This window comes from Cavia porcellus, unplaced genomic scaffold, assembly GCF_034190915.1.
Source record: "Cavia porcellus strain 051 isolate PalLab524CR breed Dunkin Hartley unplaced genomic scaffold, mCavPor4.1 scaffold_28, whole genome shotgun sequence".
Lineage (NCBI taxonomy): Eukaryota > Metazoa > Chordata > Mammalia > Rodentia > Caviidae > Cavia > Cavia porcellus.
The window spans coordinates 50,666,637-50,691,646 of NW_026947511.1; the positions used below are offsets into that span (position 1 = coordinate 50,666,637).

General features: G+C 47.0%; 1 protein-coding gene across 1 annotated transcript; it reads right to left on the reverse strand.

The window, feature by feature from the left end:
• Window positions 1-60: 60 nt before the first annotated feature.
• On the reverse strand, window positions 61-23,297 carry LOC134473748 (butyrophilin-like protein 1). Its single transcript, XM_063239127.1, has 10 exons — window positions 22,986-23,297; window positions 21,837-22,050; window positions 16,419-16,766; window positions 7,104-7,385; window positions 6,795-6,995; window positions 6,503-6,523; window positions 6,390-6,416; window positions 5,253-5,279; window positions 3,430-3,456; window positions 61-3,171 (listed from the first exon to the last, which is right to left on the reverse strand). Exons 2-10 carry the CDS (start codon window positions 21,919-21,921, stop codon window positions 2,516-2,518), a joined length of 1,674 nt encoding a protein of 557 aa, XP_063095197.1. The 5' UTR covers window positions 21,922-22,050; window positions 22,986-23,297; the 3' UTR covers window positions 61-2,515.
• Window positions 23,298-25,010: the final 1,713 nt, after the last annotated feature.

The window sequence follows — 25,010 nt, forward strand, 5'->3', positions numbered from 1 at the left end:
TACCCTCCAACCCCATCGGCTGGGGTGATTTGCTGGAATGACTGACAAAACACGGGGAAATACATTGCTTGCTGGCCAGTTTATTATAAAAGATACTGAAAAGGACACAAATGCATAACGAGATGAAAGTGTACATCGAGGAAGGTCAGACAAAGTTCGCAGACAGTCTGTCCCCACAGAGGGCTGCATTCCTGTTTGTCCACCCAGAAGCTCCTGGAATCCAGTCCTTTCAGATTGTTTCTTTTGGAAGTATGTAGAAACGTTTGATGAAATCCTTAACTCTTGAGAATTAATAAACAACCTCCCAGTCTATTTTCAGCCTCAGTTACTGTCCTCTAATCTCAAAGTTATTTCCCCTGACAACCTGGCCCACCCTGGGGTTGTCTAGGAACTGTCCAAAAGTCACTTCATTAACAAAACTCAGAAGAAGGGAAAGGTACTCATTATGAATAACAAAATGCCCTCTTTCACCACTGACAGTAAATTTTAAGAGTGGTAGAAGCTGTTTCAGGAAATTGGGACAAAATACTTATTGGGACAGTGTGATCTTTAATCATGATATGCCAACTTGACTTGTGAAAGAGCAGCCTAACAGGTTAGTGAATTCCCTGGTGTGTCCCTAGATGATTGACAGGTAGGCCAGCAAACTGAAGGGCAGGGCCCAGCCCAGATGTGGGAGGCATTAACCAATAGACTTGTAGCTCAGATGCAATAAAAAGGGAAAGAAGAAGGAAGTTTCCATTCAGAGGAGCTCCAGCCTTCACCTTTGCCATCACATCTTGGTCTCCAGGTCCTTCAGGCTTCCAGCAGGCTCCAACCTCCAACACAGGCTCTTCAGCTTTTGACAGACTCACACTGATGACTCTGGAGTGAGTTTCAGCATTCAACTACTGTGGATCCTGCAGCTCACTGGCACACTCACAGCCATTCTGAATTCTTCCACGTATGGTTTAACACACTGCTATGGGGACACTGACATTTCTGATCATGTGAGCCTGTATTTCTTATTACCTCACCAAAAAGTGAGCACAGTGGGGCCTTCTAGACATTTCTGTGTGTTACATTAAAAAAAATACTTAGTAGGCCAGGCATTGTGACATAAAACTCTAATCCTAGCTCCAGTATGACTGAGGCAAGAGGATGAAATGCCCAAGTCCTTTCTGGGCAAGTTAGCAATATCCTGGCTCAAAGCTGCAGCTAGTTGTGGCACAAGCCTGTAATGCCAGAACTGGGTAGGCTGAGGCAGGAAGATCACTGCAAATTTTATGATATGCTAACACTCCCTTTTCAGTGTTGCTTTTGCACTTCTTCCTATTCGATTTCAGAGTCCTGAAGGTGTCCATTTTGTATTGCAAAAGAATACCACTGAGCTCAGGAGATGAAGAAAAGCTGTCTGTAGTAGTTGGGCATGTGGAGCACATCTGTAATCCCAACCCTCAGGAGGCTGAGGCAAGAGACTGCCATAAGTTGGAGGCCAGGGCAGGATATGTGATGAGTTCAAAGCTAGCCTAAACTTCGCAGCAAGAATGTCTCAAAACAATAACATACTCTGTAGAAATACAATGTCCCATGTTCAAAAATGTTCAAAACCGTTATTTTTCACAAATTAAACATGAGGGCCAGGGATTTACCTCAGCAGCATAAGCACCTGCCTGGCAAGCGTGAGGTTGTGAGTTCAGACCCAAGTATCAAAAAATTTAAAATCAAATTAAACATGAATTAATATGAGAAAATAAACAATTATTAGACTTCAGTAGAAACAAACCTCAAAGGTGAATACATTCTAAATTTTTAAAGGTATCTAAGACATAGTTCATATAAAACAAATAGACATACCACGGTATCCTTATGAAAACCAACTGGTTGAAATGACACCTGGCCAGGGAACTCTCAGGATGCTCAGTATGTAAATAACCATACTGCCCACGTGACCCTCAGGGTAAACTGTTTGGTATTAACACAGAACAGCTCTCTCACTGGTAAAAAAATACACTGAGGTTTGGAAAAATAGGCATCATCCAAAAGAAGAAACATGAGGTTTTGAGTGTTAGATTCCTCTCCTGTGAAACTTTAATTGCTCATTTATGTCCCTGGAAATGTATGGCTGACAATGCTTCAGGATTGGAGAGAGAAAATCTGCAGAAAGAGATCCGGCCCCACCCTCAGGCTGGGGGTCCATCAGCATCACTCAAGTTCTATCAAGTGAGCTCCCCTTGGATTTGCACAACAATCCGGCCCTCAGCCCTTTCTATACAAAAAACAGAGAAATCCCTGAGAGACCTTTTAATACCTACTGGTATCTAAAAGGACTGTAGTTAGGGTCAGCTTCCCAAACCAGTTCCAGCAACAGTCCACTTTTATCTTCCTTATGGGCATACAAACAGGGGCTGATACTCCTGGACCACACACCAGGGAGTCTGAACCCAGAGCAGGAAGCTAGTGGGGAAGCTAGGTCTTTGCAAGAAGGATCCCGCAGACCCAGGAATAGCCAGAGGGCGCAAGGACACCAGGGACTCTATGGGATCATAGCCCCCAGGTCCCTGGAGAGTAAGGGAGAGTCTGCCCCTGGTGCAACTTCACCCTCCTCAGAGCCTGAGCCCAGTCCTTCCCCAGAGGACTTCAGGGTCTCCTTCAAAGAAGGACAATTGTGAAAGGGTGCAGGGTGAAAAGGACCACTCTCAGGGGGGCAGATGGTCAAGGACACAGTTCCACGTTTAAAGCTAAAGTATGGAAAGAGAGTCCCGGAAAAGGGAGCTTGTGGGAAAGAGAACATGTGGGACCCCGCAGTCATGTCATAGAAGGAGAGGTTCCCTTCACTGTAGTCCAGGAAAACCCCCACCCTCCAGAAGGCCTTAGATGTCTTGCAAGTGTTGGGTTGAAAATAGGTCAAGCTTCCAGCTTTCAACCATCCCACAACCCAGAACCCCTTGTCCACCATCTCTCGATACCAGCCTGCCCTGTTGGCATCTTCCCTGCACACCCCCAGGGCCCACTGGCCGCTCTCTACACTTGTAATCTCCACCTCCCAGCACCACCTTCCTGCCGTGATGCCCTCATGGCCCAACACGCTGCAAATGTCAAACCAATTCGGTTGATCGCAGGTAAGTCTTGTGTTTCCATGAGAGAGGCTGATGCATCTGTGGGCAGATCTTGGATCCAGAATGACAGACACTGGAGAGAGAGAGTTGTCAATCACACAAGATCCCTCTCTCCTGAAACAAGGCACACAGTCAACCCCAACTCACACCTGTCATAGCCACTTGGCTACCAGAGGGAGGGGAGGCTGACAGCATTAACTGCCACCCGCCCCACACGAATGACGATGCTAAAATTTGTATCACCATAGAGAACATAAAGGGAGGCCAGCAGCCCTGGGCACAGTGAGGAGGGCAAAAAGAAAAAGAAAAACAAAAGCACAGAATCACTCACAAGCCTGGAACTCTTCCTTCAGCCAGTCTATAAGACAAGAACACATTTCAGTCAGGGATCTTAAGATGGCTCAGGACACTCAAGCTTCAATACACAGTGCTATGAGAGCAGGGTGGAAACGGTTTGGAAACACTGAGGTGAGCAGTTCTCACTCAGACACATCCTGCCTCAGCCTCTGCAATAAGATTGTGCCCTAAAACTTACCCTCGCATCTCTGGGAGGCTGAGGTAAGAGGGCTGCCAGCACAGGTGACCTGCACCACGTACACACATGCAAGACCGTATCAGAGTGAAAACTTTTTAAAGCACTGGGGAAGTACTCAGTGAAAGCTCCAGGCTCAACACCCAGGGGCCAGGGGCACGTAACACTGGGACCCAGATGCTGGCCACAGCCCTATGCAGAAAATCATGCCCAGATTTCACTACCAAATGATGCCTTCTCAGGTGCAGTCACCCTGGAATCACAGTTTTCTTGTGATATAATTATAAATACCATGGTTTTCCTGTGATATAATTATAGATATCAAATCTTTCAAGACCTCTATTTACTCATGAAGAATCTGCTGCATTAAATATTTAAGATGACTGGAAACCATTTGTGGAGGGAACTCAGGATACACGATCACAGAAGTTTTGCCCAGTTAAGAGTCAATGGAGAGGATTCTAGGATGGGAGAGAAAGAACCTCAAAGCAGGAAAGAGATACACCAGTGAGAGAGCAGATACTAGTGACTGCCCATTTCCCCAGCCAGTGGGAGGAAAAACATCCCAATAGGTGTGCGTGAACCCAAAAACAGGGACCCATGCATTTGCTTCCCCCAAGAATTCCCAGAAGAGCTTGACAGCTTCCAGGACACCCCTCAGCATGATGGCACCCCAAGTATGTCCATCTCAAGATGCAAAAAGCATAAATGTGCTAACTGTATGGGAAGAGGGCTTGAAAAATGTGATGGAGAAAGAGGTTCAGGACACGAGGAAATGACCCTGGGCTACTCAGGTGAGCCCAAACTAATCAGGTGAACATAGCAAAGCAAAGACTGCTTGGCAGTGGTCAGAGCAACAGTCGTCATCACAGAACCAGGGTGAGTCAGGCTGCCTTGTGGGTTTTGAAGATGGAAGAAGAGGCCACAGACAATGGAACAGCTCTAGAAGCAGAATAGACAAGAGACCGCAGAGAGGAGCACAGCCCAGGCTACAGGTGAGTTCATGACCAGCCTGATAGCCCTACTGAGACCATGTCTCAAAACTAAAACTCCAAGGGAGCAGCAGGAAATGAGAAAACAGGAGAACTGGGCCTAGAGGAGAAGAGTTTAGGGCAAAAGGCAAACAGAACCAAGGACCCCTTTAGCAAGGCCGGAGTCCTCAGTTAAGGTGGATTTTGTGTTTGCTGGTTGGTTGGTTGGTTGTTTGCTTGGTTGCTTGGTTTTGTGAGGCAGGGGCTCCCTACATCGCTCAGGCTGGCCTTGAACACACTATATAGTTGGGTTGGCCTCAAACTTGCAGGGATCCTCCCACCACACCCTCCACAGTGCTGGGATGACAGGTGGGCACCTCCACGCCTCAATCAAATTTGATTTATAAAGGCTTCTGGGACCAGCAGTGCCTCTGCTACAGTCATCAGCTGCTCGGCTTAGTCTCTGAGGGCCTCACTATCGGTGGAACAAGAGTTTCAGCTGGTGTTGCTAAAGCTAACATTGACCTACGCACAGGAAGGCTGCCGCAGTGACCCACAGAACACCCAGCTCTCCTGGGCAGCAGCTCTGACAGGAAAGAAGCACCACAGAGGCCAGGAGGTCAGGCCAGAGGGAGGGTCAGCGTCACTTACCCGGGTACAGCTGTGCCTTCCTCCAGGCTGGAAGGGAACACACCCTGGTTATACACCAGCCACAAGCCTCTCAGCAGGAGCCACCTGGCCCTGCTCCCCTACATTCTACAGGTGACAAAAACCCCAGGAGGGGACAGGCCAAAGGAGACGCCTCCTCCGTGTGGGACAAAGCAGGGTGTCTTGGGAGAGTCCACAGGCACAGAGGAGAAAGCTGCCTCACAGCTGCCTCCCACTGTCCCTCAGCTGTGTGACTTTTGGCTGCTGGACAGCTCTCTGCACCTCAAAAGCAAAACCCAGAACTCACTTTCTATCTAAATTGAGTTTCCTAGTAGGAATCATAACTATACTATGCATGATGGTATTCTAGGGAACAAAACACAGTATTCTGTAATTGTCAGAAACGTTATTAACTCGGCTCTTCTTTAGCAAAGATATATCTGGGGAAATATCAAAAATAAAGAAGGAAGAGCTGGGGTTTAGCTCATCAGCATAAGTGCCTACTTGGCAAATGCAAGATCGTAAATTCAATCTCTGGTACAAAATAAATAAATAAACAAGGAAGGATTGAATGTAGCAATGTGAGGGGAGTTCTTGGGTAAAGACCCCAACCATTCCCAGTTGAAATATTTCTAGGGCTAGACATCACTACTGGAGGCAGCTCTGAGTTCAGCTTATCAGTTCAGCAGCCCAGCCCTATCCCTGTCACATTCACTGGGACCTTCGGGGCCTCCGAGGACAAACACCCTGGACTGTGATTTAGGAGGAACCAGGAGGAAGCGCTCATTTATACTGATCCAGTAATGAGATCTCAGGGTCTCTCTCTGGGCTTCCAGGTGCAGAGCAAGGGCTATGTATGTTCAATGCTATGAAGCCAATAATATGGAACACAGAGTGGGATCAAGATAAGAAGCAGAGTGTAGGACAGACCTCAGGATGACCACAGTAACCAGCCCCGAAGTCTGGGCAGGAAAGAGCGCCCAGATGGGAAAGAGCCACCCAGCAGGTTTCTGCCTCCCAGCAGCCTCCCCTCAGCCCTCAGGAAGAGCATCTACATATCTGTGCCCACACAGAAACAAGGAGAGGGGACCCCTGAGTACAGGTGAAATGTGGAGCCAGGGACCCAGGAGAGTCACTTACCAGCCTTGTAAGCTGCCTTCCTCTGACCTGAAAAGCAACACATCCTGAGTAGACGGGGGAACCAGGACGTCTGCCGCCAAGGGACACGGTAAGGTCAGGGGGGCAGGACTTACCCAGCTCTGCCTGGAGCTCATCTGAAAGTGTGGGGAAGAGAACGTGAGCTCCCGCTACGAAGGGAGGAAACACTGTGTATCTGAAAAACCCACCACAAAATTATTTTGTTCCCTAAAACTTTTACCGCCAGACCCACACAAGACCCCACAGCACCAGCTGTCCTCACACACCTCTCCGGCCACCCTGGCTGGGCCCAGGTCTCAGGGCAGCTGGATCCACCGACCCTGCCCTGTCACCTTGTCCCAGGCACACCCAGCTCTGACCTTGCCCAGCCTTGCCCACCCTGCTTACCCTTTGCCTTCTGTGCCTGCTCTTTTATCCTCCTATCCTCCTCCTTAGCCAGCCTCAGATTCTTCTGTGTCTGCTGTGCTTGAAGCTTTCCAGAATGTTGTGTGTGCAGAAAATAGCCAGCCCCAAAGAGTAGGAGCCCCATCACAGTCAGGCTCACAGCAAAAGCTGGCTTCCAGGGAGAGGCCTGTGGGAAGAAGGGCTCTGTGGCCCAGGCAGAGACAGTCAGGGGCACAGCCCAGGACAGCCAGCCCAGCACACTTGGGGTCACGCCTCCCTCCTTAGATGTGCTGGGGCGGGAGCAGCACTGACCTGGAATGAAAATGGCCATGGCCTTCTGCTGGCCCAGGACGGGGTTGAGGACGGAGCAGCTCACATTCCCCACAGAGGCCTCTCTCACCACCACGGTGGCCTCCACGCTGAAGAGCAGGTCAGCATCTTGCGTGTGGGCCTCAGAGAATGCCAAGATCTTCTTCCCACTGACGTCTCGCCACTGAACCTGGGGCTTTGGGAACCACCCGGAGGCCCTGCATACCACACGGACGCCATCCTCTTCCGGCCCCTGGATGTGCACTTGAGGGGCAGAGCCCACCCCTGCAGGAGAGGAAATGTGGGTGCCCTGCAAGCCACCATGACACCCCGGGAGTGTCACACAACTCCAAGGAACGCCTTCTACCTTCACACCTTCTGGGGTTCTACTGGAAAGGGACCTCTGCATGGGTCAGCCTACAGGCGGTGCCCCAGGGAACAGAGGGCCGGAGCACAGGGACACTAGAGGGCACAGAGGACAGGGGCCTCTTCCCCAACCACGAGTCCTGAGGAAACAGCAGGGATTTCGCCCCAAGGCTCCATCCATGAACCTCCTGGCTTCTCACCTCACACATTCTCCTGGGACACCTGCCTCCACACCTGCTGCCCAAACACTTCAAAATTATATTCAGGGGCCGCTTCTCTTCAATTCTCTACTCTTCTACCCAGGTTACTATCAATTTTCTCTACCAAGGTTCCTCATTTACACCTTCAGCTCCAGTTTCTAGCACTAATCTGATAATGTTGTCCTACTTGTGATAAGCATAGTATAAAAAATCCCAATTTTTCACCATTTTAGCATCCAGCTCCCCTCTTCCACACACTTTCCATTGCCTTTATGTCCCCGCCTGAGGTCTCAGTAACATGACTTGATTTGGCCCTTACCCTATGTGATGGGTACGGAGGCTTGATCAGCACTCTGATCTGCCTTCTGCCATGTCTGTGGCCAGAGAAATCTTGTGCTACCCCCTAGACAAAGCCATCTAATGGAATAACTGACACCTGTGCAGCACAAGTTTCCAGTTAAAGCTGTCCAAGGTCAGCCAACAGCCAGTCAAACACCAGAAATGTGGCCAGACCAAGTCATACTCCACATGGCCAACTATTGCGCTGACCATGAAAAAAGGAAACATTTTTTAATTCTCTGCATTGAAAATAAGAGAATATTCTTGTCCTCTCCTTACTTATATTGCACTTCCCTTGGCAGAGTTATAATTTCAAATAAATTCCTTATCTCCTTGAAATGTGTGTGCTAATTTTTAACACTGGAGCCATACTTTGTCCATATTATGACCCATCTTCCAGAGACATCTTCCCCAAAGGATGGGGAAGCCATAACCTAGCAATGTAAAACATCGAGGCGGTAACAACCCTGAGACTCCTTTCGGGAGAGCGTAATTGTAAAACTGCTTCCTGTCACAAAGATGTGAAGAATTTTGTTTATTTTTTTAAAAAGATTTTTCATGCCAAGTATGGCCCACTAGATAACACAGATGTTCACTCCAATTACCAAGTGAGTGTAGGGTGACATACAAGTTGACAAATTTCACTTCAAGCTCCCTTATTTGAGGATTATTATAAGAAAAATGTTGTACGTGCTTGGCTGTGAAATAAACTAAGTGAGATTTCTTTCTGGTTTATTTACAATCCCTTAGTAGACTGCCTACGATACATATCACATTCTGGTTTGATCCTTACTCAGTTAAGAGAAGCATTTTCTTTACTATCTTTCTGAAGAGGATCTCTGGGGTGGGAAAAAGCTGTTTTAAAATCTATTTCTTCAAAAGCACCAAAAATACACTAAATCCAGGTGCGATTAGCCAAATCTGGCCAGATTAGTTGTGCTCCCCTAACACCAGAATTAATCCAGTATTTAGTGCCACAGGCCATTGTTAGGACTTGGATCTAACTGCTCCCCCAAAGTCTCAGGGAGCAGAGGCAGGGCTTTGTGAGGGTGACTGTAGCATGGAGCAGTACCACCATCAGCAAGTTAATCTACTGGCAAGTGGAGAGCTGGGTGTGCTGAGAGGAGGGAGTGTCTCGACAGGAAGGAGGGTCTCGGGGACCAGAGGCAGAAGGGGGAATTCTTGTCCCCTTCTCGCTCTCTCTCCTGGTTGTCATGCTTTGACATGCATTCCTCTGCCATGATGATGCTTCTGCCTTGTATTCAGCCAGCCGAGGACTAAAGGTTCTGAAACTGTGAACCAACATACTTCCCTCCATCAACTTCACTGTGTCATGTATTTTGTCCTAGAAACAAAGTGACTATAAGAGAATGGGTATTTGATATGCAGCATTGTTAGATAATTGACACATAATTATCAATATTCCTGCCACTAAACAATAAATAGCCAAAACACACAACCCCAGTTGCTTCTGTATTTCCATTTTCCCCCTCTAAACTCTGCCCCAAATTTACCGGTTCAGTCTGAGGTAGGATGAAAGAAACAACGATAAATACAAAGGTGACAACAAAAATTGTAATACTAAAATTGTACTCTTTAAGAAAAATTGAAGCTTCAGGACATGAAAGTTATCCAAGCTTTTGTCTCTTACAGGAAATCTCTCTAAGGGCCTTAAAGACAACAGAGGCTTCAGCTGGGACCCGGGCCCCCTCCTGCCAGTCCCACTTTGGAAGATGTCTCAGGAAGTTCATTGCTTCTCATTAAGCTTCCTAAAAGCCCTTTTTCCGTGATGGAAGTCAGCAAACCTGACCACGGCTCATTTTTTACCTGAATTAGTCATGGGAAACATTTTTTCTAATTCCCAAAAGATGCCTCTACAATGCCTATTTTCCCATCTACGTACTCTTAAGATTAAAAGCACCATAAAATCTAAACGATTACCTTTTTACTGCCAGGAGGTTTGGCCAACCTACCCACTTATCAGCAACCCTTGGCCCAGAGAGGGCATGTTTGACCCCTGTATTCTCAAAAACCTCTATGATTTCTGTCAGTCTGGCGACAAGTTAACAGATCCCTTATGTACAGGTTTTCCTTGTTCTGAGAACATGCCTGTCTCTCATTAAATCTTGTACCCCCACCCAGGTACTTTTAGCTAACTCTGCTGTGCTGCAAACTCTCCTATCCTACCCTCATGATTCGCTCGATGAAGTACCCCTGGTTTTTTACCGGCTGCTGCCCGCCTACCCCCATAATCGTTCCTCACCATTACCTCCCACCATGCAATCGTCTTCCCCTCCCTCAACCCCTAATTCTCCCAGAAGCTCTAATCCCTCTGTTTCGAAGTTATCTCCCACTGTATGATCATTTTCCCTTCCCTTTCCCGGAGCCCATAACTCTCCCAGTGGCTCCAATCCCTCTGTTAGCGCTTCCTCGCAGTCTCCAGCCTCTTATTCTCCTGAAAATTCTCTTTCCCCTACAGCATTCTCACCTCCAGCCCACCCTACTAAGTCTCAGTCACTGTTTCCTTCCAGCAAGCCATGTGACTGTTCCAGCTTGTGCCGGGAACGGTCACCATGTGGTGGCCCTCTGCCACATGAAAGGGCACCGCCATCTTGGGACAGATCTCATGGTCAATGGCCACCCCCTTGTGGCTCCTCTTGTGATGAGCAACAGCCACCCTGTTGCAGACCACATGATGGTTCCCTATGTCATGGACAGCAATTGCATCACAGGAGGGCACACAATGAGACACCATCTGCCAGTGTTTCCTCGTCCCAGGGTAACTGGCAGCTGCTTTGTGACCACTCTACAGATAATTGCTCACACTTGTCTACTGGACAGATGACTGCCCAATGGCCATCTACTCCGCAATCTTCTCCTCAATCTCTGCTACCACTTTGGGAGCAAGGTGGCCCCGAAGGACTTGTTAATATATATGTGCCTTTCTCCCTTTCTGACTTATCTCAGATTACCCATAAATTAGGTAGCTTCTCTGTTGACCCACAGAATTATATCAGGGAATTTCAGTTTATTACTAATTGTTATGATTTACATTTTAAAGATGTTTACGTGATTCTAAATACTGTTCTCAGCTCACAAGAGCAAAATCAGCTGTGGCAAGCAGCTCAAAAAGAAGCTGATCACAGACATAAGGCAAACACCGCTGATAGTGAACCTGGGCCTGCAGCTGTGCCAGAACAAGATCCTAACTCGAACTATCAAAACGGTGAAGGTTCAACAAAGTTACATAACACAATTGAGTGTCTGATTGTGGGCCTTAATAAGATTGCTCACAAGCACACTAACTATAACAAACTTTTAGAACAGGTCCAGGAGGCTAATGAAAACCCAGCTGTGTTCCTACATCAGCTTTGGGAAATTAAGTTTACTAATGTGAACCCAGACTCTCATGAAGGGATAATTGTTGTTAACTATTATTTTATTTCCCAGTCTGCTCCATATTCATGCAAAATTACAAAAGGTTGAACATAGCCCTCAAACTCCGCAAGGGAACCTACTTAAATTAGCTTTCTGTGTCTTCAACAACAGAGAAAAAATTCAAAAAGAGGAAAAGCAAGCTCAAAAATTAAAGTATGCTAAATATCAGTCTGATCTCTTAGCAGTGGCACTCGGGGCTCCCAGGACAAGAAATCTGAAACAAGGTGTGGCTGCCCGAGTCCCACTCAGACTGTGCTTTAAACGCAGCAAACAAGGACACTGGGCAGAAGATTGCCCCAACCCTGGCATCCCTCTAGGACCATGTCCATACTGCAACCTTAAGGGCCATTGCAAGAATGACTGTCCTAGCTGCCAGGGAGTAGGTAAGCCATCCTCTAATCCCTCGACCTCACAGGAGACTTTGTCAATGCCAGATTCGTCCCTGACTGACCTGCTCGGACTTGCTGCAGAAGATTGACGAGGCTCGGGGCTCACAGCCCCCACTCCAATAACCTTATCAGAGACCCTAGTCTCACTGGAGGTCTCAGGTAAGATAATATCTCTGCTTGTAGATACGGGGGCAACTTATAGTGTACTTCCTGAATTTTCAGGACCTTGCAGTAAGGCCTTGAATTCTGTTGTGGGCATTGACGGCAGCCTACCCAGCCTGTGCAAACTGGGCCTATCCCATGTCGATTCCAGACTCTTTTCTTTACCCATAGCTTCCTAGTAATTCCCAACATGTCCCACACCCCTTTTAGGTAGAGACCTTCTTCAAAAGCTTAATTTTTCCTTTACTTTCTCTCTCCCTGCAGCCCTAATCCTCCAAACAGCCTCACAATGTGTTGCAAAGCCATTCCATCCCCTTCCTCCTTCTCTGGTTGACCCCATAGTTTGGGACACATCCAATCCCACTCTTGCTATGCCTGCTTTAATCCGGCTGAGGGATCCTTCAATTTTTCCCTGCATTCCCCAATACCCCATAGCTCCCCAATGTTTAAGGGGATTTAAACCCATAATTAAGTGCCTTTTGGACAACGGTTTTCTTAAACCCATTCACCCCACAATACTCCCATTCTCCCAGTACTCAAGCCTGATGGGTCCAATCACCTGGTACAGGACCTTAGGGTAATTAACAGTGCTGTTACCCAACTCACCCAGTGGTGCCAAATCCTTATACCATGCTCTCTCATATCCTCCCTCCACCACTCACTTTACAGTTATAGATCTTAAAAATGCCTTCTTCACTATCCCCCTATACCCTGATTGCCAGAACCTCTTTGCATTTACATGGACTGACCCAGACACTCTCAGGTCTCAACAACTTACTTGGACAGTACTCCCCCAAGGGTTCAGAGATAGTCCCCACTTGTTTAGTCAAGCTCTAGCTACTGACCTCACAGAACTTGATCTCAAACCTAGTGTTCTTCTTCAATACATAGACGACATTTTATTATGTTCTCCATCCCATTTGTTAGCCACACACCACTCAGCCAGTCTTCTTAATTTCCTTGCTAATCATGGATACAGAGTCTCTCCTGCTAAAGCCCCGATAGCCTCCCCAAAAGTCAAATACCTGGGTCTTGCTGTCACCCCCACCACTTGTTCCATCACCTCAGATCGTAAGGCAATTCTTCATGATCTCCAGGTGCCCACAACTAAACAGCAGGTTACATCTTTCCTAGGTTTAGCTAATTTCTTTCATCTCTGGATTCCTAACTTTGAAGCCCTAGCTCAACCCCTCTACAAGGCCACTAAGGGTCCCTTATCAGAACCCCTGGACCCTACTAGGCCCATACATGCCTCCTTTCATAATTAAAAGAGGCTCTCTTAAAAGCTCCAGCTCTTACCCTTCCTGATCCCACCCAACCTTTCACTCTATACACTACTTTTCAGGGCCACAATACGATAGGTGTACTAGGACACAAAAAGAGACCTTCTTTTCAAGCAGTAGCTTACTTGTCAAAACAGTTAGATCACACAGTAAAAGGATGGGCTCCTTGTCTCTGAGCTCTTGCAGCTGCAGCCCTCCTGACACAGGAAGCTAAGAAGTTTATATTAGGGCAATCTATTACAATACACTCACCTCATCACCTACGTGAGCTTATTTCACATAAGGTGCTTCCTGCCCTAATGACCCCTTCTTGCCTTTAACAGGTACACTTAGCTCTCTCTCAAGACCCTTGCATCTCTATTGCAACTAGTGGCCCTCTTAATGTGGCAACCTTACTTCCCCCCTCAGAGGGCCATCCTCATCATGACTGTATTGAGTTCCCACAGATGACTCTCACCCTTTTCCCTCACATCAGTAGCACACCTCTCTCTTTAGCTTTTGACACATGGTTCATAGATGGCAGTTCAACAAACACAGACAACCAAAAGAAAGCAGGATACACAATAGTTAACCAGTCAAAAGTTATAAAGGCAAATCCACTGCCACCTGGCACCTTGTAGCAGAGGGCAGAATTTATTGTACTTACAAGGACTCTTACATTAGCAAAGGACAAGATTATAAATATATACACTGACTCAAAGTATACATTTAGCATTTTACACTCTCATGCCTCTATCTGGCAAGAACGGGGTTTTATTACCACTCAGGGAACCCCCATCATTAATGCTCCCCTTATCCTTAAACTTCTAGAGACAGCCCAACTTCCAAAGCAGGCAGCAGTTATTCATTGAAGAGGACACCAAAACTCTGAAGATGCTATTGCTCAATGCAATGCTTTTGCATATTCACAAGCCAAGTTAGCTGCACAAGGGCCCTGCCCTTCTCATCTTCTTGCATTAGTCCCAAACAGTCTACCTCAGCCTAATTATTCACCAGAGCAGTTACAGCTACTTCATAAGCCAGGTTACACAAAAAACACTCAGGGATGGATTTTTCAGGGATCTAAACTTGTTCTCCCACATCAACAGGCCTCCGACATCATCACTGACTTACACAACTGTTTTCATATAGAATCACAGGCCCTATACAAACTCTTAGCCCCAATAGTCACACACCCTTCTCTAAAAGCTATCATTCTTAAGATTACTCACACCTGTTATCTCTGTGCTAGGACTTCTCCTCAGGGACGTATGGCACCCCCTTCCTTCCCTACCCATAAGTTTCAAGGACACACCCCTGGTCAGCACTGGCAGATAGATTTTACACACATGCCCTGCCACAAAACTCTCAAATATCTTCTCACCTTTGTTTGCACCTTTTCGGGATGATAGAAGCCTTTCCCACAACCAGGGAAACCCTTGATGTAGTTACCAAAGTCATATTACAAGAAATCATTCCAAGGTTTGGTCTACCTCAGAGTATTCAGTCAGATAATGGTCCCGCCTTTATTTCTCAGATCACTCAGCAGGTATCCTCAAGCTTACACATCAGCTGGCACCTACACATCCCATACCATCCACAATCCTCAGGGAAAGTAGAAAGTAGTGTGTCTTTATGGCCTCATAAAGACACACCTTCCAAAACTCACTTTAGAGCTATACCAACCTTGGCCTCAACTTTTGCCCTTAGCCTTAGCCAAGCTCAGGGCACTTCCCCAGGCTCCTACTTCCTTAAGTCCTTTTGAACTTATGTACAGCAGGCCATTCTTATTCCACAATCTTCCTACTCCCCAAAATCTCCCTCCCCTTGCTGACTATGTCCCAGTCCTCTGCTTCCTCCAGCACTTGTTGCAACAACATGCTGATCTCTGCCTTCCACAACCCTATGGAGAGGCCAAACCAGATCCTCCCATATCCACAGAAGATATAATTTAAATCAAAGGCACATTTCCCTTTACCTCACGTGGGTCCATAAATATGACAGTGCCATGTCTCCTCATAACATCTTGTCTCTGTTTTTCCAGTCTAACATACGTGCATTCACCAGTGAAGTTGTCCTGGCTAAAACACCTGGCACCAGCGTCTACCTGGGCATTAACCGTCATCCCATCAACTCCCCTACACTCCAATACAGTGCCCCCTGCCAGCAGGAAATAGTTAAACAGAGAAATCTTGGACTCTTTTCATAATAATAGTCATAAGATGGGATATGAAAGGGTTTTGGTCCAGACAGGACACTGTAGCCAGTGAAGCCTTAGAGGCAGAACCAAGGAGCACCTATCTCCCCCACCCCTAGGAATTTACCTGTGACTCCATCTTCTCTGCCCCCTAGGAATTTACCTATGGTGCCAAACAAAGACCAATGGGCTACCTGTGCATACCTGATGCCCCTTTAGGTACCACCCCAAACTGAGGCTACTTACATACCTCTCATGCCATGTGTCCACCAGAGAGAAAGCCGGACTCCAGCAGTCGGGGGTTTTGGTTTGCTCTCTCTGTGTTCTCATAATAAAGGCCTCTTTTGTTTTAGACTTCTCATCTTTTGGATATAATCTTACCAGGCATTGTTGATCCCAGAATTGCCCTTTCTGCCAGTGTTGTCACCTCATGTCACCTTCCCACCAATCTTGACAGCTTCATACAAGGAACATGTCAGACATGCTCCTGGCTTGAGGGTTTCAGGATGGTACTTCCCCTGCATGAAACTCAGGGTCCCAGATAACCACATATCCAAACACTCACTTCCTGGGAACCACGTACCAGTTGTGAGCAAAACCCTCCTGAGCCCCCGTGTGCTATGATACATACGACCCAGCCCACATTTCTCCACTCAGTCTGGTGTTTTAACACCTTGTCACACTCTAACAGCTTCTACCAATTAATTGAGTGTGATTTTTCTGCCTCTTACTCTGGAACACAAAATTAATAGGGTTGGAATCTTGGTTCCACTGATGGACTCCTAGTGCACTGAACAAGGACACACTGGAGGAGCTCTATGTATAGCACTGATATCAAATAAATCAACAAGTGTATGAAGCATCTATTCATCATTTAGAAAATCCCAGTTTAAATTAAATACCCCTGACATTCATCTCAAACCCAGTATCCTCAAGGTCCCTGCAACAGAAATCATATAACCCACCTGCTACCTGCAGTTCCAAGCTGGCATCTTCAGAGAAGCTTCCCATCTTGAAGAAGCAGTTATACAACCCATTGTCAGAAACACGGACCTTGTGGATGTGCACGGCAGCCTTGCCGTGGGCAAGAAACTCCGACACCAGTGAGGTCCGCCCTGCATACTCAGCTGTCTGCTCCTCTGTCTGCTCCCGCTGGTTCCGATAGACGAACACAGACTCCATGAACGTGGTACGGAACCACCTCATCTCCATGTTTCTCACATCCATCGGTGGGAACACAGAGCATGGCAGTATAGCATCATCTCCCAGCACTGCCACAACATGTTCTTCAGGCCCAAGCACCCGGAACTCCTCTGCGGACAGACACAAAGCAGTGAGAACACTAAAGAGAAGACATAGGACAAAGGGCAAAGGCCACACACCACCAGGTGGGAAAGCCAGGCAAGCCAGGGGCGAGGGCTGGATGAGCAGACCACTGAGTTCTGATGGACTGAGTTGTGGTGGTTCTAACAGAAGTATTGTCTTGTGACCATCATGATGTGACCCAAAATGATACCCAAGAGACTGCTTCTTCAGCCTGTGCTCCTGACTTCCATAAATAAATCTCTAACTCAGGGATCCCAAAAGGGAGCCCATACTTTGTCAACAGGATGCCCTGGAGAACAGATTAGTGGACTCCATGCCCAATTTTCTGGGGTGGACACCAGAACATTCATTCCTTTACTTTACTCTTTAAAGGCCACAGGATGGATGCTGTTGGTCCAGGGACCACACTCTGAGAACCCCACCTCCGCCTGGCTTGTGTCAGGACAAACCTGAAACCAGCCACAGGGTACACCAAGGCCAAGATGGGTGAGCACACTCGGATAATTTAACCACACCAGGAAATTCCCCACTTTCCATACTAGATAGGTTGCATCCATTCAGATTTCTCCTTCACTGAAATATATGCACGTGTTCAAACACAGAGTCAAAGGCTGCATCTGTGAAATTCTTGCCCTCATGACTCACAGCACCCCTGTGACCTCACACTCAAGAGGAATGCTGGGCCTTCCTCCTACCCATCAGAGACCTTAGCTTTCTGGGGACAAGCAGCCATGGGCATTGGAAATGTCACTTCTCACCCCTTGTGCTCTCTGACCTGGAGCCCAGCACCCTCACTCTGCTCTGGGTAAAACAGAGGACTGAAACCCTGTCTGTCCTCTCCCAACTTCCACCTCTGTGATGCTTTTAACAAACAGGCTAAGCCTCTCCCTACTCTGCTCAAAGCCCTCCTGCCCCTCCCCAACTTTCCCAAGGAGCCCTTAGCCCAACAGAGTGGGCCCCTCTCTCCCCGCTGTACTCTTCTGCACCCCTGGCTAGCTCTGCCCAGCCAACCCTTGCCTGCCCTTCTCCCAGGCACTGAGGAACTGTCCTCCCCGGCAGGTGCTCAGGCCCAGCTCTCCTCTCCAGGGCTGCACCCGGGCTACTCTGTGGCCTCATCAAGCACGCTGCTGCCGCACAGGCCCATCTCCCACTCCCCTCACAGCACAGGCCCGTCCATCTCCCTCCACCCTGTCTGTGTGCTGTAACTCATGTTCACCAAGTCATTTTTTTTAATTTTTTAAGGAGAAAAAGAAAAAAAGCAGAAAAAAGGATACAACTTATACAGAATTTCAGAAAAAAAAATAAACAGTAGGAAATCACTAGTTAATGGATTACATATTGTTATCTTAGAAATATTTGTTCAAGTTACAAAATTAAAGCTTAAATAGTGGACATTCAAACAGTGAGACCAAACAGTTCTGTTCAATGATCCAACAAAACTCAGTAATACCATTGCCTATCTTATACACTTAAATATACATGCAGTTATATCATTTAGAGCACTTTCTTTTCCTCTCTTTTGTACAATGACAATTACACATTTTGGGTTTTATTGCTCCCACAGTTCTTATTACTTTTTTTTGGAAGAGAGTAAAACCAAATGTGACATAACAGAACAGAGTCAGTCAAATCAAAAGGGTGGACATAATAGATAATGTAAAAACATAATACAAGGTGGTCAACAGTGGTTACCATAATGCCTCCCACTATCTCTAATAGAATTGCCTATATCATCACTTATAATAAAATTGAACAAAACAGTAAAGAACAAAACCAATGAAACCAAAACATTGGAGACATTACAGGTCTTCAAAAGTAGATAATAGTCAACCAGAATGGGTGTCATAATTAATACCACTATCTTCACAGCTGTTGCCTAAACTTTCAAACCTGGTACTATCAAGCAAAACAGAATAGAGGAACATCAGTCAAAAGAAGATGGTAAGAGCTATACAGGGCTTCAAATCAAGTTAATAGTAAATCAAAGTGGGTTACTATAATATATCCTGCTATTTTTTAATTTATTTTTCCCTTAATTAAAAGGATAAAAATTAAAAAGTAAATAATAAAATGGAGATTGAGATAAAAGACGACATAACAGCAAAACAGTGCAGATCAAAACATAACCATTTAAGCAAAATAGTGTTTCACCACAAGATAATCCCGACATAAAAGGAGTTACCATATTGTCTGTTTCCTTGAAATCTTTGAGTATAACTTTGTACACTGTAGCATCAAGTATATCAAAACAATGTAAAACCATTCAAGGGCTATATGAGCAGACCACTGAGTTCTGATGGACTGTCATTCAAGAGAATGACAGTATTACAGGGTATTTAGAATCAACTAACAGAAAATGAACAATGGTTTCTGTATAATCTCCTTGTCTATAAAAATTTTTGTTTATACTATCACATATAATACAATGGAGACAGAAGAACAAAGCTTGATGAGACTTCAAAACAAGATGATACTAAATCAGCATTACCTATTATGATGTTGTTTTCTCCAAAATAGCTGTTCGTATCATCCAATCTTCTCTGCCTCATTTCTGGTGAGCTCTTTTTCTGTCATTAGTTGTCAGTGTGTCTTCTTCATTTTGTTTTCTGCTCCATTCATTGTGGCCTCTCTGCCACTATTTCTGGATTCTTTGTATTTTTCTTTTTTAGAATATCCTGCAGTATTCTCTGTAGTGTTGAATTGGTGGTTGCATATTCCCCTACTTCCTCTTTATCCTGGAAGCACCTTGTTTTTCCATCAATTTCCAGGGATAGTTGTGCAGGATATATCAATCTTGGCTGGAGGTTATTATCTTTCAAAGCTTGAATTATTTCCCCCCAAGCTCTTTGTGATTTAATGACTTGTGCCGAAAAATCTGCTGTAATTCTGATGGGTATTCCCTTGTAAGTGATCTGTTTCTTATCTCTGATGGCTTTTAATATTCTGTTCTTATATTGGATTTCTGATATTTTGATTATTATATGCCTGGGTGTTGCTCTGTTTGGGTTGTAGGTGGCTGGGGTCCTGTATGCTGCATACATCTGAGGAGCTTTACCTTTTGCTAAATTAGGAAAATTCTCCTGGATTATTTCTGTGAGTAGCTTTTGTAGTTCATTTGTTTGTGTCCCTATCTCTTCTTTTATGTTCTTAATTCTTAAGTTATATCTTGTGATCATCTTCTAGTCTTTGTATTATTGCTGTTTGTTTCTTTGTTATTTTAAGAAGTTTTTCTTTTCATGCTCCCATATTACAAATCTGTCCTCCAGTTCAGATACTCTATCCTTAGTTTCTTTCAAGCTGTTGTGCCAGCTTTTGATAGAGTTTTTAGTTTCCTGGTAATCTCTTTGAACCTGCTTCACATATTCTATGCTTTCTCTATTTTCTCCATCAAACAATTCTCCCCTCTTTTTCTGTTTTTCCATTCCACCATCTGTTTTTTCTTGGGTGGTACGTAGCATTTCTCTAACTATTCTGCTTATGTCTAGCTTCAGGTCATTAATAACTTCATTCTTGAACTCATCTATGAGACTCTGGAGATAGCACTTTATGTCTGTTGGTGCCAGGTCTGCTATTGCCTGTTTCTCAGGATTGGGGGCCAAGGGGCCTTTCTTGTTGCTCCCTCTTCCCATATTCTTTGTTCCTTATATATGCAAGCGTATATGGGAAGCCCAGCTTCCTTCCCTGTTGGCCACAGTCTGATTGAATTGTGCTGGCTAGGTGTTCCTGCCCACTGCAGCGCACCAGGGAGTTACCGACCAGGCAGCCTATGTGGGGGCCGCCCCTCCAGGTCACCTTCAGGCACTGGGACCTGGGTTCTGCTAGCCTATTGGGTCTCAGCCAGCAGCATCACATAAGCTAGGCACTGCTCACTAATCCCGCTTGAGAGGGGGATATGTGACTGAAGTCACTACAGTGCCCTGTTCCGGCAAGTCTGCCCGGTCCCAGAATGTCCTCTGTTGGAGCTTCCTAGACTGTGGAAGAGTGCCAGTTTCTCTCACTCACTGCAGGTCAATGCACAGCTCCCCGCCCATCCTGCTCTCAACTCCGTTCACTGATTCCCATTCTCAGAGCTTTCACGTGTCTCTCTCCCTGCCGAGCCGATTCAGTCACAGCTGTGGTGGCAGGAAACCCAAATCGTGGCTTCCAATGGTTCGGGCTCCAGCTTCCACACTGAGGCTTTATCTGTTCCTGTTATAGAACCAGGTTTGCATTCCCAGTTGGTTTCTCTCAGCCAGTTCGTTCTTGGGTCAGCAGGGCATATCTCCTCTTGGTTAGGATTCCTCACTCTGCACCATTCCTGGATTCTAAGCTGGGTCTCTCAGAGAGCCTCCGTAGCTGCTGCTATCTGTCTGCCATGTTCTCCCAGAAGTCCCATTATTTCAATCTGACTTCTTCACTTCCTTCTCCATGAAACACCAGCGCACACCTGGGCAAGGATTTAATCTTTCTGGACTTCAGTTTCTTCCCTTATCAAGTGAAGGTGCTGGACTAGACAAGCTCTCAGGGCACCAGGCCAGCTGAAAACTATGACCCTAAGCCTTCCCATTTCTTTGAGATTCCCAGGCTTCTTGGAAGCTGACTGACCCAGAGTAGACTTCTGCAGAGGAGCTGTTCTCGTGGTCTGAGCTGCTGTGGCTGCAGTAGCTGCCTCCTAGGAAGTCAGTTTTATAATAATGGACAGTCTTTCTGATTTGTTTATCTAACAAATACGTGTTTACACCTAACACCTAACACTACACCTAATACTACATTAATATCTGGAACACAGATTGTATAGATGGATGTTTACAACCCAGCAAGCAGGGAAATGTTCATACTTTATTGGTGCTCTCCTTCATCAATACAGAAAAGCTGATCATTGGACAACTGTCAAGATCCTATATTTTTAAAAACTCCTAAGCTGTTATTTTCTGCTTTAACACATGATCCATCTTAATTATTAATTAAAATTAATGAAGGGGAAATGTGATCCTTTTGGAGCCAGAGATTCCACAAATTGCATCGAATCCCGACCAAGTGTTGCCACCCTCACAGAAGAGAGACAGGGAACTACGCACCTGTGGATGCCCAGTTAGGGAGCTGGACAAGGAGAAACAGGGACAAGAGGCAGCAGAGCCGGCAGCAGCTGCAGGAATCCTCCATGGATCAGACACCAGGAGAGACACCCTGGGCAGGCCCAGACCACCAGGCAGGAGGAGGCAGGAGGTAGATCTAGGCCACGTCCCGGGGGCCTCAGCGGAAAGAGCCAATCTCAGGGCTGCAGTTAGCTCCCTGCAAGAGCATAGCATTACTGTAGGCTCAAGGTGCTACAGAGTTGTGGACCCACACAATCCTGACCCCTGCAAACAACAGAACCCGGCTCCGCTCACCTCTTCAGGGAAGGCAGTGGTGTGAGGGAGCCATCTGGATAGCCAACAAAGGGAGTTATCTTCCACCCTCACCCCCCTGCACCCACAGTGTAGCCCAGGTCTTCCGGGAGACCAGGCCCCTCTTTCCTGTACACCTGGATCCCTGTGGTGGAACCCTCCCTCCATCTGCGCTTTCACACACACCATCTGTGATCTCAGAAGCAACCCCCACAGTACGGATGCATTTACCTCCTGTGGGAGGGCTGTGGGGCACTCTCTGACTGTGCCCAGTATCACCTGGAAGCATTAGCCCCTGTGAAGTATTTGCCCAGGTTCCTCCATGCTATGAGCCCAGGACATGGCCCTGCACCAGCGGACACATAGAGAAGATTAAGAGCCCTAGCTAGAGAAAAGATCCCCAAATCACCTACTGTGGAAGGAGGACAAGCCCGCCTGGGGTCATCAGAAGGGAAAACACTACAGAACGGCCAGGGTGGCCCCCCAGGCTGAGCCTCTGAGGATGAGCTTCCCCACCTAGGTTGACTCATCTGCACAGTGGCCATGGTTTCAGTTTCTCTCTGAAAAGCTGGGAATGAGGAGGACATGAATCTGTATGTGTAGTCACTATGTGTAAGTAGAACTGGGCCTGGCCCCAGTAAATGCTATGGAAATGTTATTAAAGCACATGAATAGGATTTGGCCCTCACCAGCTGTGCTGGGCACTCCCAGAACAAGACCGTTCAAGCGGCCTGCTCCCACTGTACCCAGCCCCACCATATCCTCCTCCCCCTCCTCCTCTTGCCAGCTGGTCTCTGGTTTCCTTCTCCTGGCGCACTGGTGTTTTCAAAGCCAGCTTACCTGCTACTCTTTGCTCCCAGCTTGGGAAGGCTGTGACTTCTCAGAATCACGGAACACAGCAGCTAGCAGCGTTCAGAGCTTCATGAGCCCTAACCAAGCTCCACCTTACCCTTGGAGCTGGCACTGGTCCCCAGCTGTTCTCAGGGCCCCAGCCCCTGCTTCTGGCTCCAATGCTGGGGACCCAGGTGGATCCCAGGAAAGCAGAGAAGAGGCAGAGCCTCTGCAGAGACTCTTACAGCAGGTCCCCGGGGTGCCCTCCCGACAGCAGAGCAGCCCCTCTGTGCTCCTCAAGTCCAAAGTGAAAGCTCCAGAGCAGCCCGGGCAGGGTGTGCCCTGCCCTCTGGACATTGCTCCCTTATCAGAAAGTAAAGAGCACAATCAAAGCGTCAAAAGAAGGCATCTAAAGTTCCCCTGGCCACTGAAGGATAGCTCCACTTAAACAGGAAATGTCCCGCAACTCCTAAGGCCACCAGCAATTCCTCACTAAAAGGCAGAACCCTCAAGACTCCCAGACATTAGGGAAAGTATACGAAAAGACAAAGAAAATTTTATTTAAGCTCCAGTAAGTTGCTGGTACTGAACTATATTAATTCAGTTTACGCCATTGTCATGACTACAAGCAGAGATAAGTCTCAGGCCCTGACAATGAAAACATGAATCCAGGCACTGCCCCAGTGAGGGAGGAGGGTCCTGCTCTGCCTGGAGATGCCTGCTGCAAACCCAGCCCAGCTCCAGAGAACTGAAAGGGAGCAAAAGCCTGCAGGGGACCTTGGACTCTCAGGTACCTGGACTGTGCAATAGTCATAAAGCTTATCTCACCCTGATTTGCAGCCCTTTGCCTTCCATATTGGCAGGAGGGGCCAGGAGGCAATGACACTTCAAGGACACCACGGGACACTGGACCAGCACAGCAGAGGATATAAACAGTAACGTCGGGATCTCGGTCCAGCCGCTTACTGGGCCGGGAATAATTTCTCACAGCTAACAAAAAACTGGTATAATACTAAAGCAGTGAGCAGTTTACTTCCCTTTACAGTAGACATGCAGAGGTTCTTACCATTTCCTCTTTCAGATAATGTCTGCACAGGTTCCAATCAATGCTTTGGCCACAAAACAATAGTTAATATAAATTTGGGAATGTTTCAGGGATCCTAAATTGTGACAGGTGATCTAAAGTAGTCGACCTCCTTAAATATGCAATCCTTTAAAACTTTTTTTTTATTTTAAAGGGAGTGAAACAGGACATTAAAACAAACAGTAACAGGATAGTAAGAAATCCACAATCCTTACCGTACTGCATTGGGGGAGGGGGGTACAGGGGATGTAAGCGTGTGTGGATCTCGCTATGCAGTTCACGCTGGCCTTGAGCTCACTTTGTAGCCCAGGCTGGTCTTCATCTCCTCCTGCCTCAGCCTCCTGAGGGCTGGGATGACAGGAGTCAGCCACCACGCCAGGCTTTTATATTGCTTATTGTTACCCTCTAACTAGTTGCAGGACCACTGGCCCCAGGCCTGCAAAGTCAGTCAGACAACAGAGATGTCAGGTCCCTTCCCTACTTCAGGTATTATCATCCAGCCTGTGTGGCCTCCAGCTGTTTACGGGGATGGAGGCAACGGAGGCAGAGGCTTCCTTGCTGGTTCTCCCCGGCCAACAGGACCTCCGCCTGCACACAGGGAGACTGCCCAGCTTCCCTGCTGCTTCTCCCCTTTTGCAGGTCCGCCGCCCCTGGTGTTCTTATTTTTGCTGGATTCCTGGCTTCTCTCCCTCCCTGAGCTTCAAGTCTCAGTTCAGACCCTTCCTGTGTCCAGGGGACCCCTCTCTCCTCCTGCTCTTCCTCCTTTGCTGTATTCCAGGGTCTGGACACCCACACGTGGAGAGGTTCTTTCCCTGCTGCTCACTGCTCGACCAGTTTCCCGAAACTCTTGGTTTGATTTTTGAGACCAGGTCTCTAAATTTCCCAAGTTGGGCTGGAGTTTGCAACCCTCCTGCCTCAGCCTCCCAGGCCTCTGCCATCACAGGCGTGCA